The sequence below is a fragment of the Anguilla anguilla genome, chromosome 8 (assembly GCF_013347855.1).
Source record: "Anguilla anguilla isolate fAngAng1 chromosome 8, fAngAng1.pri, whole genome shotgun sequence".
Taxonomy (NCBI): Eukaryota; Metazoa; Chordata; class Actinopteri; order Anguilliformes; family Anguillidae; genus Anguilla; species Anguilla anguilla.
Window position 1 is genome coordinate 35,008,950 of NC_049208.1, and position 13,370 is coordinate 35,022,319.

General features: G+C 46.1%; 1 protein-coding gene across 1 annotated transcript; it reads right to left on the reverse strand.

The window, feature by feature from the left end:
* Positions 1 to 1,305: 1,305 nt before the first annotated feature.
* Positions 1,306 to 9,998, reverse strand: LOC118234743 (terminal nucleotidyltransferase 5A-like). Its single transcript, XM_035431537.1, has 2 exons — positions 9,494 to 9,998; positions 1,306 to 2,370 (listed from the first exon to the last, which is right to left on the reverse strand). The coding sequence occupies exons 1-2, from the start codon at positions 9,647 to 9,649 to the stop codon at positions 1,345 to 1,347; spliced, it is 1,182 nt and encodes a 393-aa protein (XP_035287428.1). The 5' UTR covers positions 9,650 to 9,998; the 3' UTR covers positions 1,306 to 1,344.
* Between the last annotated feature and the right edge of the window lie 3,372 nt (positions 9,999 to 13,370).

Consider the following 13,370-nt stretch of genomic DNA (forward strand, 5'->3'; position numbering starts at 1 on the left):
TTATGGAGGGAGAACCAGCTGTGGTGGGCAGAGTAAATGTGATAAGCAACCTTATATGGCCCCACTCATTTTTAGAAATAGTCTCACTGTGACCCCAGTCATTATACTATGTGGATGGCTTGAGCTATATGGATGGCTCCATCTAAACATTAATGGACCTGCAATGTCTGTTCCAAAAGGAACTGGCCTCAATTTGTAACTATTTCTGACTAGAGCGAGTGCAAGGGAGCCCTCCTTTTAATGCACATGGAAACAGAAAGGAAACGGAGATTGTTATCATTGAAGCACGCTGGAATCCGCTTCCAGCGGCGACAGTGGGTAGAGGTGCACAAGGACGTCATTGTCTCTGCTCGCAGCATCCCACAGAGAGCGTGCCCCGTCACACGTCCCAGAGAATTTCGGCATGGTTCACACCCCTGAAATCCAAATGGAGGCATTGGTTCTGCTCTGCGGGGCGTGTTTGGACAGATCCCCTATGTTTCCAAGCTGGCAGGCTTTACACATTCCTCTCCCCTCCATTGGAATATTGCATAAACTGATATTTGGGTGTCAGATTTGCACAAGTATGACATCTGCATAGCCTCCAGGAAGTAACCAAGATAAAACACATAACTACAAATCAGTTGTCTTTCTTTTTAATCATTTTTATATAGGAATGCCACAGTCCCTCAAAATAGAGATTTACAGTAAACTAGAAGATAAAAATATAGCCTAACTTTAGAGGTTCTCAGTATTTGAGGCACTTGGAATTGCAACAGTAATGTTCCCTTCTAAACAAAAATCATCTTTGGTCCTCTTGGTTCGAAGAAAGTCTGAAAATACAGCTTTATATTTTCACCCCCCACCCCCCCCAACAAAAATTAAATGCAGCATTAAAGTTATATAAATGTTATTAAGTCTTCGAGTCAACTTACACAAGGAAAAAACAAAAAGTGCTTCAATTCAATCACAACTTTTTTTTTGCTACATAAGAAAAGTACCAACAGTCCCTGTTCTGCAAAGGTGACCAAAAAAAGCAAATCTTTCCAAACAATAGGCTCAAATCACATTTACAGCAGTACATGGTCAACAAAGTCCTGCCAGGAGTTAGAACAGACATGTGGGGGGAAAAAAATTAAAGATTTTCTCGTGTCCCTCTGTAGCTCCAAAAAAAAAAAAAAAAAAAAAAAAAAAAAACAAACAAAAAGAATCCGCTTCGCTGGTGCCAGTGTGGAGAGCCCAGTCCTATGCCACCTGCCTACGGCGTGAAAAGAAATGCCACAGTAACAAAGTGCGCCCCGGTCACGGCCCCGCCCCCCCTCCACCCCCCCGCCCCGCCCCGACCCCAGCAGTCCTCCCAAAACCTCAGTTACACGGCTGCCAGGTCTGGAAGGAGCTACTGCAGAGGGGCGCGTGGGGCTGGACGCGGGCCACGTAGTAGTTGCTGAAGTTGACGTCTCTGACGTAAGGGGCGGGCTGGTAGTAGCAGGTGACGTTGGTGACGGTGGGCAGGGCGTTCTGCTCCGCCAGCGCCCGGAGCGCCAGGGCGGAGATGAGTCCCAGCGTCTGCCGCCGCTCGTGGCCCATCAGGCACACGGTGCTCTCGTTGACCACGCGGTGGAGCGTGGCCAGGCACTCGTAGCGCTTGTGCTCCATGCCGCTGAAGTGGTTCTGCAGGTAGGCCTCCAGCTTGCGCTGCTGCTCGCCGATGTCGGGGAAGTCGATGAAGAAGCGCGAGCACATGTAGCGCTGGAGCGACTTCATCTCGCTCTCCGAGGCCGCGCGGAAGCCCCGCACCAGCAGGTGGCAGTACTTGAGCAGCCCGCCGCCCCGGATCTCCTCCGGGCTGCGCGTGGCGATGGTTCGCTGCCGGAGGTGGTCCAGGGCCTCCTGGAAGTCCCCGTACACGCTCTCGCCCAGGACGGTGGGGTGGAAGCTCTCTGACATGGGCGTCTCCGAGCACCTGTCGAAGAGCAGCAGGGAGTCCAGGCCGATCTGGAAGGAGTCCACGCTGAACTCGAACTGCCGCCTGAGCGAGTCCACGAACTTGAGCTCCACGTTCTTGCCGGTGTTGTTGGACAGAGAGATGAGGCTCCAGCGGTCCGTGTCGTTGCACACCTTCACCAGCTTCTGCACGTACGCCTCCTTCAGCGTCAGGGGGGAGAGGCGCTCCCGGCTCACGCCGGGTGGCAGGAAGTCCAGCAAGCAGTCCAGCACCACGTCCTTCACCAGCCGGAAGGCCCGGTCGTCCGTCAGGGTCACCCCGAAGATCAGGTCCAAGTCCTTGTAGCCCAGGCCCGTGTCCTGGTGCAGCACGTGGCTGGCAGCAGACCCGTTCAGCTTCACGTCCCGCACAGCGATGCCCCGCTCCTCCAGCCGAGCCCGTACCACCTGTGGGGCAAGAAGGCAAACGTGAGACGCTGGAATGATACAATATCCTCCCCCTCCACTCCCCAAATCAAATGCAATTTTATATTTTATATAGCGTGACTCACATTCACACAGTATACATTTGTAGCGGGAGCAAAACGAAAAAAATATACATTTGAGCCAATACAAAATATTTCTCAATACCGCCACCTGCTCCATGTAGCTTGGTCTGGACACGCATGCACACGATGTCTACACATGTCTTCTCCGCATTTTAATCCTGTGCCAAAAGGGTTATACCGAGGCCTTGTAAAATTTGTTGGACAGACTTCCAGACACGTAGCCATCCAATGATCTCACAGCTGGCCAGAGCCCTCCTCTACCCAAGCAGCCGCATTGACCCCCCGTTTGCATACAGCTGCCACCGGACCAGGTTTAACCCAGGCCAAAGGCAAGCATCCAACAAGGTGTTTTGCCCAAAAGTGTTCATGTGCACTGCCAAAATGACATCAAAACTCCCTGCGATCCTGAAAAATGACAGTAAAGGACCCCTTTAAGAATTAACCTAAGCATTACCTGAGTTTCTATATAATAGCGCTAAATTAAAATAGGGCCTCACAGCAGTGAAATGTTTTTTTTTCTTTATTGTTGGAGCTTTGCCTACAAAACACAAATGAAATTACTTGAGTTCTTACAAAGTACTCTCCCCAGTTTTTGCTAATCAGCCACCAGTAATGTAGATTCAGGGTCACTGTTTTGGCCACTGGGAACTCTTAATGTGAAGGAAATCCAACCAAGAGCACAGATTGTGCCCTTCTGAACTGGAAGCTCAAATAGAGTCTGAAGGGTGAATTAAAATCTGGTGAATCTGATGAAGCACAACGTGGCTTCCAATGCGAGTGACTCACCCTGTACAAACTGCCTAGCGCATGAACAAATTCCTGATCACACTGAACCACCTCAGCTGCAGCTGGTGGAAGCTGGCCTTCACATGGCAGCATCCACAACCAGTCAACAGGGCTGACTGACTGACTCCAGCAATACGGCCATTTTACCACAAGAGGCAGAGAGGCAGCAGAGAACTGAGCCAGTGAAAAGTGCCTGATTCCCAATTCTCAAACTAGGTCAAATATGAACACAACAGTAGTGCAATTCACATCTTCAAACCTGAAGACTCTAGGTGAGCCAGAGGAGCACTTTTGGAAATGTGCCAGCTTGAGAGGGGTATCGCATCCCCCAACCCCAGGGATGTCAATCTCCAATCTTGGAGGGCCACAGTGGCCGCTGGTTTAACTCCAGTGCTGGAGGGCCACAGTGGCCGCTGGTTTAACTCCAGTGCTGGAGGGCCACAGTGGCCGCTGGTTTAACTCCAGTGCTGGAGGGCCACAGTGGCCGCTGGTTTAACTCCAGTGCTGGAGGGCCACAGTGGCCGCTGGTTCAGTCCATTTCAGCACAAGTGATTCATTGAAGTCATTGATTGGCTAAAGAGTGCACACACCTTGTTCTCAAGGCCTTAATTGGCTGCCGATGGAAAGGAAACCACAAAGGCCTGCAGACACTGAAACCCTCCAGAACTGAAGTTTTACGCCCGCCAACCCCCTCCCTAAATGCCCTATCCCATCCCTCCGCTCCGCACCCCTGTCCCCCCCAGGGGACAAGACCAGATACAACTTCAATGAAAATCGATAGAGATCCCTTCGGGCCTCATTTTTTCAGCTGTTTTACTCCACTTTTAAAAAAGCATGCAGCTTATCTGCTGGAAAAAAGCATGCCAGTGCTTGTCCATGCTCAGGCATTTGGCATGGATTCTTCTGGAAGCCCTCCAGGTTAGCCAAGCTTGATCTAGACATCTAAACCTCAACAGTTATCCCTCCTTATCCTGACAAACATGCTTGCAAACAGCCCAGATTACAATGCACCAAATAGAGCTGCTATAAAAATTCAGCAAGGCATTTAGAGAGCAGCTTCCCTTCAAATGGAGCCTTTAGCAGAAAGGCAGGTTCATATCAGGGGAGCCATAAACTATTTATAAAATACAAACACTTTTATTTAACCTCCAGTTATTTGGTACAATGATATCTTCAGTCAAGTTGGTAATACACTTTGGGACTTTGAATTGAGGGGTCTGAAAAATCAGCATTCAATGGGCCTCATTAACAAATACACGTACGGTGACATTTGATTGTAAACTATGTGTAAGAACATTTCCACAAGCATTTCGGCATTCACTTTTTTTTTTCTCTCTTATCTGTATTCGTTCATGGCCATTTCCTTACACTAATTACATGAACAGGTTTGCGCATAAAATTTACCAACAGTCAGCATTCATCATCGCATACACCTGGGATAAGCACAGAAGTAAAGGTCTGCACATCTCATGAATCTACGTAGGAACAATTTTAGGAACACATTAGGAACAAAGGTGAGACTAATTTAAGAAATTTTGTTGGGACACAGCCATTGGGCCTCACTAACACAAAGTCAGCTGCCTTAAAAGGCTGCAATTTCACTACATCTCACTTGCGTTAAATTAAAGGAGTCTCAAACCAGAGAAGCGGTGGAAATGTGAATATAAAGTGAACTTGATAACTTGTTGTCATATCTAATAAGTACATTTTTATTCAATACACTGGAATAATGTTTTCAATGTTTTAAAGCCTCAGTCAGCTCTTCCTGAAATTGGCTGGCTATCACGTTACTTTCCAATAGAACAAGCTAACACACCGTTAACTTGGCTTACATACAGCGAACATACTGAAATCATGATTAAAAAAAAAAAAAAAGTTTTAACCAGTTTAATTAGCCGAAATAGTGGCTAGTTATGCAGTCAGCTGAACGTAAAACTAATTTTGTTTCCTTTAAACAGAGAATCGGGACAACTGCAGCTATAATTGCAGAATCCATATTTATTTGCGTTGGGTCTCGCAGTTTGAAACTGAAAGAATTCAGCTGTGACCGTAAACACTGATCTTGTGTGGGTATGTGAATTGTGTGATGTCATCATGCCTTCAAAGTGCATCCAAAATGAGTTGCCTTTTGAGGTTCCTTTACCGTTAGGACACTACCTTCAGACGGAACTCACTTCTAAGGATGCAGGCAGCTGCCTTCATATTGGAACATAGCTCATTTCTTATGTTTTACAGGGGCTGCAAATTACTACATCACACACCAGAACCAATCGGATGATCAAAATAGGAAACTGGGCCAATCCCTGAAGCCCCGGTCTCAGACAGAATCCCAGGGATACAGATCCTTTAAAACACTGGTCATTTCCCCTTGTTCCTTCAAATTAGTCACTCAGGGATGAAGTATTTACAATCTGGGTGTAACCAACTTCAAACAAAAAAATGTTTTTAAAAATCACAGTTTATTGGATCCATTCCTTCTGGGTCATATTACACAGGCCAAGACCAACAGAACTGCTCACACACAGTGCAATCGGCTCATAAGAGAAATCGCACTCTGCCGCCAATGCGGAGGGGAAGTGATCAGACCTGAATGTCTGAATACTACAAACAGCAGTCTCATTCTTCACACAGGGGTGAGGAACTGCGCATTCGCGAATCGGCCTGGACGCTCAGGCCAGAGGGGGGTCCTTTCTGCTTCGGCAAGTTCTGCTTCCTGTGTGGAATTCTCTCACGCAGCCGACTGCTAGCAGACCACAGAGGAGTTCCTCAGAGTCTTAAAACGCAATAAAAGAGGGGGGGAAGGCCACGGCAAAGGATCCCAAGGAATTACTAATTCACTCCCTCCTCCGCCATCTTTGGCAACCCAGCAAGCCAGCCAGCCAGCCAGTCAGCCTTCTGAAGGCAAAGACTTTCATTCATGGATTCAGATTTTCCAGCCTCCTCCCTTCCCTCAGCTGCCGGCCCCTGCTGAGACAGTGGCGTACGTGGAGAGTCTGTCAGACTTCCTGTGGGCACGGCCGCAGGTCCACTTCGGTAAGCTGCTGTCAGGACCCTGATCAAGTAATCTCAGGTGACCTCGGCAAGGCCTGCAGCAGCTCCACTTCTGCGCCCCAACCGCATCCCAGCGCCGCAGAACGGGGTCTCGTTCCAGTATCTGCGGTGCAGGAGGAATAGCCGGGAACAAACTGTCTCGTCCAAATGTCAAATACAGACGATAATAGAATTTATCCAGAACCCTGCGCCTCCAGTAAAATAATATTTAAGCAAAGCTTTAAAAATATTTAAACTGAATTACACAACAGGAAAAAATAATAATCTTCTTGGGTTTAGACTGGGATGGCACTTAAAGCCACTGGTGTAAGCAGGGGGGGGGGGGGGGTCAGAGCCTGAAAGACATCATAACAGTCTACGGGGAATAGGCTTTCAGGTTTTTTTTAAAGCAGTTTATATGAGTGAGAGCCATTCCTGCTTGTATAGCAAGGAAAGTTGGATGTTTATGTTGGTAATCCAATCCCTCCAAGCAGATGGTGCTGGGATGAACCAGTCAGAGAAGTGAAAGGATTTCCATTCATTGCAGTGGAACATGCCTCGCACTCCGACGACAGCCCGCATGGCACCATGGCTACTGAATAATAAAGCCAGTCTGTTGGACCTCCCTTTTTTTTGGGGGGGGGGGGGGGGGGGGAAACGAGAGGGCTATGCCTTGCCTTCCGACTGTTCCTTTCAAATCAAGAACTGGAGTAAAGAACTAGCAAACTAGCAACAGGGACCAGAGGCATTACAAAAGGCTAAGTCATTACCAGCTCAATTCCAACATGACTACATCCCTCTCCACAAAATTCAGAAACATCTCCATGACCTGCAACATGCCACCTCCACCCCCCAGAGGTCAGCTCCAAAACCAGCAAGCTCATTCATGAAAGGGCACTGGAACTTAGCACTTTAACCAGAAGGTAAACTAAAGACTTGCAAAAACATTTTTGAGCAAGCCAGACCATTGTATTCATTGGCATAGCCTGGTCAATATAGACCATTTTTAAAACCGAACACATTCATTTTGCATCATGATAAAATGTTTTAAAACTCAATACCATCATGGTGACATCTTATACTGAGGAGGAAGCAGAAAAATACCACACCAAGGCTTCAGAGTAACTGAAGCCGAACTGACGTGGGCAACCTTCCAGCCAACCAAATATGGCAGTAGCACTTAAACCCGTTCCAAAACAAACATTTTCAAATCAAAATCAGGACTTTCAATAAACTTGTACCACTTCAATACTGCAGTTGAATTAAGACCATATGTCTAGAGTGATTACACAGTAAAATAGAATAAATAAATGTCTGGAGCCTGCTTACACTGCTGAATTGTCAGACAGATAGAGATGCATGCATTTACACATACTGCATACACAAACACAAGCATGCACAGTACAGTCTGTTGGACCAGCTGGGTTTTTCAGCATCTGCATGCTAAACGTGTGCCACTATGACTTCTGGAAGCCTCCATCTGTCTTCTGTTCCATAGCAGACATCAAAGACAGCAGAGGCAGCACTAGATTCCTCAACTACAGCCCCGCCTCCCCCCCCCCCCCCCCCCCCCCCCCCCCCCCCCAATCTATATTGCGCTGATCTGTGCAGCAGATGGTTTATGAAGAGAGGACCTTCGTCCAATATCTCTGCAACAAACTAGAGAGAAAGAATAACCTTTTCTTCTTGAAAAATTTGACCGCAGTTTATTTCCCCCAGAGGACCCTGAGGAAGGAAGAGCCAGACTTGGGAAATCCAGTAATGTTGAATGCATATGGACAGTCATCCTGAGGAAAAAAGATAACTGACCAGACAGGCCTTGAATAAAGTATCACATTAACCTTTAGCTTTACGATGCCGTGCCACCCTCCTGTTTTACATAATTATCAAAAAAGAAGAGAAACTTCTAGATACAATATTAAACTGACACCTTAAAATCCGTTAAAAAGAAACCCCAGTAAGGCATTAGTGTTAAAACCCAATGGAAGCTGGAATGTAGGTCTAGACTCTGGAACTTATGTTAGTCGCATTTTCAAAAAATGTCTACAAAAATGTACTCTTACATGCCAACGTGGAAAGGCAATGCCAATTCGGTAGTTCTGTCATGGTTTTATGGGTATTCACGCCATGTCGCTCCTCATTGTATACGCGCCTCAAAAACAGCTTAGAGCGTTCCGCCAAATCACTGTCCCAACTTTGGAACAGGTTGTGAATAGCACTGCAACAGCGGGATAGCTTTACTTTCCAAACTGTGTAATAAAACCAAATTGCACAAGCAACAGATTCTCTCTGGATTTATGCCAAGGATATTAATGCCTTTACTACGTTTTTTTTCCCCCATCACGGGGGGAAACTACCTCACCTGTGAATGTTTTATGGGTCAATGTCAAAGCCTGATTATGGCTTTCGATTTTTGAGAAAAAAGAATGAATAGGCCTACTGTAGGTTTCAATTTACCGTCGCCCACGTCTCTGTGGGGCGGAAATAAAACTGCTGCCAAAACTGCACAAAGAAATAACGGGAAGAGAAACATTTAATGTTAAGCTGCTGAACTGAGACGATTCTTCTTGGCCAAAAGGGCGTCAATACAGTTTAGTAGTTATTTTCTGAAGTGATAAACAGAAAACTTCCCAGTAGACGGTTTGGACAGCGACAGCCTAGAAATGAGTTGGCTTCCAAATTAATTCACCCTACTTTAGTTCAAATGAAACGGAAATTAAATCTGCAAACGAGTGCGTACGTGATGAAGTGGCAAATGCCCCTGATATAGCCTACAGTCACACCGTTCTCGAGTATTAATAGAAGTTCACGAGAGCCAATATCCAAAACCACGCCAGAAGGTATAAGACACCTGTAAAGGATATTCGCCTTTTGATGACCACGGCCAAAATAAAATATTAATAAATTAAATAATGTCTATAATGCAAACGGTAAAATGTTCCGATAAATACACTGTGACAGTCTATGCCATTTCCAATGTCACGCGTTTTCTCGCGAAGAATGGCAACCAGCCTACACAGAATAGCTCTAACGTGAAGTGTTGAGATTATGATATAGACTAATCACCACACATTTCCTTAAAAACGGCACCCCCATATAGCCCAGCCTAATCGCAGAGACAGTCGTCTCAATGTTAACGCTTGCAAAAGGTTTTAGCCTAGTAAACTTACAAGTTCCAATATTAGTCAATCGTCATGTCACTTTACCTGCACAATTTGCCTGGGCTGGACGGACAACGTAGGGAAGTTTCCACGTCCGTGGATCGGGACGCTTTCTCCGAGGATGGCATCCAAACGCCGTACCTGCTCCCAGGACAGCACACAGAACCGCCGACTCATCTCCGACACATTCCCGGAGGACATTGCGATTAACCAAGAAACACTGATCTAAACTACAAAGCTTTCTTTTCTTTCTCGGAGTGAAAACTGAACGCAGTACTAAAGCACTAATGAAGCGCTGACTGAATGAGCATGCTGCTTGAAATACGCAATCACTAAAACGGGGTTATCAGTTTGTCGACTGCAAAGTAATTCCTCCAGTTGTCACAAGGGTAACAGAATAAGAATACTGGCATGAGTTTTCGTGATCGCAGTTTGCAAAGAAAGCTCTGGAAGTCGGGCAGAAATAATCTGGACAAAACGAACTACAAGCAGCTGCAATCCACACGTGTCCTGCGCACCTACGCACTTGGTCTAAATGCTTGCGCAAGGCAAACAAACGGCTTTAAACGAGGGAGGATTAACATAAACGTCATGATTGGTTGAATTCATAATCACTTATGAATACTTAATATCCTAAAAAGAAACACAGCACGCTCACACCCACAAATGTTTGTTTGCTTCAGTCAACGCAGTTGGATACTCCAGTGTCATATATAATCGTGTGCAACCCAGGGCCGGATCTAGGGGGCATTGTCCTGCTCTGCCCCTCCAAACTTTGACCATTCACTTTGAATAATCAATTATTTTGATCCACCCGTAGAAAAATGGCTACACGTTTTTTTCAAGTTAATATTTCTCACCATATTTACTGCTCTTCATCTGCTTAACCGATCACAGAAATGCTATGTTCAAAGATACATATGAGGGAAAACATACAAAAAAAAAAAAAAAAACTTTTTAGACATTACCTTTAAAAAAATGTTTGCTGCATAATTTCTTTGCTGAAACCTCTTCAATTCCATTCAGTTTAATTCAATTTATTGTCATTATACCATTCCAGTATAACAAAAAGTCTTGTTCGCCAGTCTCTGTGGTGCAACATAAAAGCATTGTGCAGACACTGACACAGTTTTTTAAAAAGCACACTTCCAAGACAGCTTAGACATAAAAACACAAAAACAGAAGAAAATAAGTTAATAAAAACAAGAATAGAAAAGAGTTTTTTTTTTAAGTTATGTATAAAAAGTATAAAAAGTGCAAGTCGCCATACATAGTCATCATCGAAAGTATTGCACGGTGCCATTAAAAAATTACCATTGTTGCACAACTCGTGTCCATAGTCAGGCTTAGTAATCAGTGTGTGGGGTGGGTGGGGATGGTGGTCACTAGCTTTACAGCTCTTGGAAGGAAACTGTTCTTCAGTCTGCTGGTCCGTGACTATATGGTCTGGTATCTCTTACCAGATGGCAGGGGGTCAAACAGGTGGTGGCTGGGGTGTGATGGGTCCCTGGTGATGCAGTGGGCTCTCCTCAGACATCTCTTGTCAAAGATGTCCTGTATGGGTGGTAGTGCAGTTCCAGTGATACGCTGGGCTGTTTTCACCACTCGCTGGAGAGCCTTGCGGTCAGCCACAGTGGAGCTGTCATGCCAGACTGTGATGCAGCCGGTCAGTATGCTCTCCACTGTGCATCTGTAAAAGTTAGTGAGGATCTGAGGGTGCAGCTTGATCTTCCTCAGCCTCCTCAGAAAGTGGAGGCGTTGGTGAGCCTTTTTGGTGAGAGAGGAGAACATGATAGGTCTTAAGTTGTGTGGACTCCCAAGAATTTAAAACTCTCAACTCTCTCAACAGACATCCATCAATGTAGATAGGCCTGTGGTTTGTGTTGTGTCTCCTAAAATCCACAATCAACTCCTTTGTTTCTTTGATGTTGAGGCAGAGGTTGTTCTTAGTACACCAGTCTGCTAGGAGCTCCACCTCCTCCCTGTATGCTGCCTCACTGTTTTTATGGATCAAACCCACCACTGTAGTGTCGTCTGCAAGTTTAATGATGGAGTTTGTGTTTGTGCCTGGCGACACAGTCGTGGGTAAACAGGGAGTATAACAGTGGGCTGAGGACACAGCCCTGCGGAGCTCCTGTGTTCAGGATGAGTGTAGTGGAGGTGTGGTCTCCCATCCTGACAGACCGAGGTCTGCCGGTGAGGAAATCCAGGATCCAGTTGCATGTGGAGTTGAGAAGATCAAGGGCTTGTAGTTTGCCGACCAGCTTTGTAGGAATGATGGTGTTAAACGCCGAGCTGAAGTCAATGAATAGCATCCTCACATACGCATCTCTGTTGTCAAGGTGGGTGAGTGCAAGGTGGGTGGCTGTGGAGATTGCATCTTCAGTGGAGCGGTTAGTCCGGTAGGCAAACTGGAGCGGATCTATGGTGTCTGGAATGCTGGCTTTAATGTGTGACCAGCCTCAGCTGCGGTGGTCCTGCAAGTGTGGTTCCGAGTTGTTGGCTTCAGAGCGAGCATAGAATATATTGAGAAAGCATCAGCAGTGGGCGCACAGCTAGTTTTGCTTTTATAGTCTGTGATTGTTTGAATACCCTGCCACATGCGGCATGGGTCGGAGTTGTTGTTGGTGAAGTGGTCCTCAATCTGTAGTTTATATTTGTTCTTGGCTGACTTAATGCCACGCCTGAGGTTGTTCCTTGCCGTTCTGAGTTCATCCCTATTGCCAGATTTAAATGCTGTGTCACGGGCGCTAATGAGGCCGCGTGTCTCGCTGTTCATCCGGGGATTCTGGTTTGGCATAGTCCCTATCACTTTCACAGTCATGACATCACTGGTGCATTTGGCCATGAAGCCAGTGACTGATGAGGCATACTCCTCAAGGTTGATGACCCCACCCTGAGTGGCAGATTCTTTAAACATATTCCAGTCAGCACATTCAAAACAGTCCTGCAGCATTGATTCTGCTCCCTCACACCCTACTCTACAGGGTTGGAGTCCTGATCTATGTGGTCACTTCTGGCACTACGATCTTTACTTCACTCTAGTAGAAACACACTAGAGTGAAGTAAAGATCGTAGTGCCAGATCGTAGTGCCATCGTTTGCACCTCTGCACCTTGAACTAATGCACTTGTTGTACGTCACTCTGGATAAGAGCGTCTGCTAAATGCCTGTAATGTAATGTAATGCTAAAAAAAGTACGTAAAAAAACAGTAGAATCCAGGTCTTATGGACAGATGCAAGGGCATAATTTATGGGAGGGGGTTAGAACCCTGCCAAATATTACATAAAAGGCTTAACATCCTCCCAATAATATAGCATGATGATGAGAAAAATTATTTAATATATTAACAGTGGCTAGCACTGTTGCCTCACAGCAAGAAGATCCTTGGTACAAATCCCAGCCAGGGCCTTTCTGTGTGAAGTTTGCATGTTATCCCTGTGACATGCAGGTTAGGTGAATTGGAGAATCCAAATTGCCCTTAGGTATGAGTGTGTGTGTAAGTGAATGGTGTGTGTGCCCTGCAATGGACTGGCAAACTGCCCAGGGTGTCTTCCTGCCTCTCGCCCAATGCATGTTGGGAGAGGTTCCAGCACCTTTCGCGGGTACAGCTGGGCATAGGAATTAAAACCAAAGCTGCACCCTTGGAAAGATGAGATGAGTATGAGCCTGTACCAAAGCAATAGAGAGAGGAAAGTGTGGAGAAAGAAAGAAACTGCTCATGAACCAAAGCACCTCACTCCCCAATCTGCGAAACTGTCACGGTTGAGGAGGGTGGGACGCAATTGCGGACCGAGGGGATCTAAAAGTTAACCCTGAGGGATAACCACCAAATCGCTGAGCGATAGAAAGGGAAGGGGAAAAACCAAATAATAAAGAGCGAAGTAATCGCTCTCTCCACTCACTGAAACTTCTGTCAGTG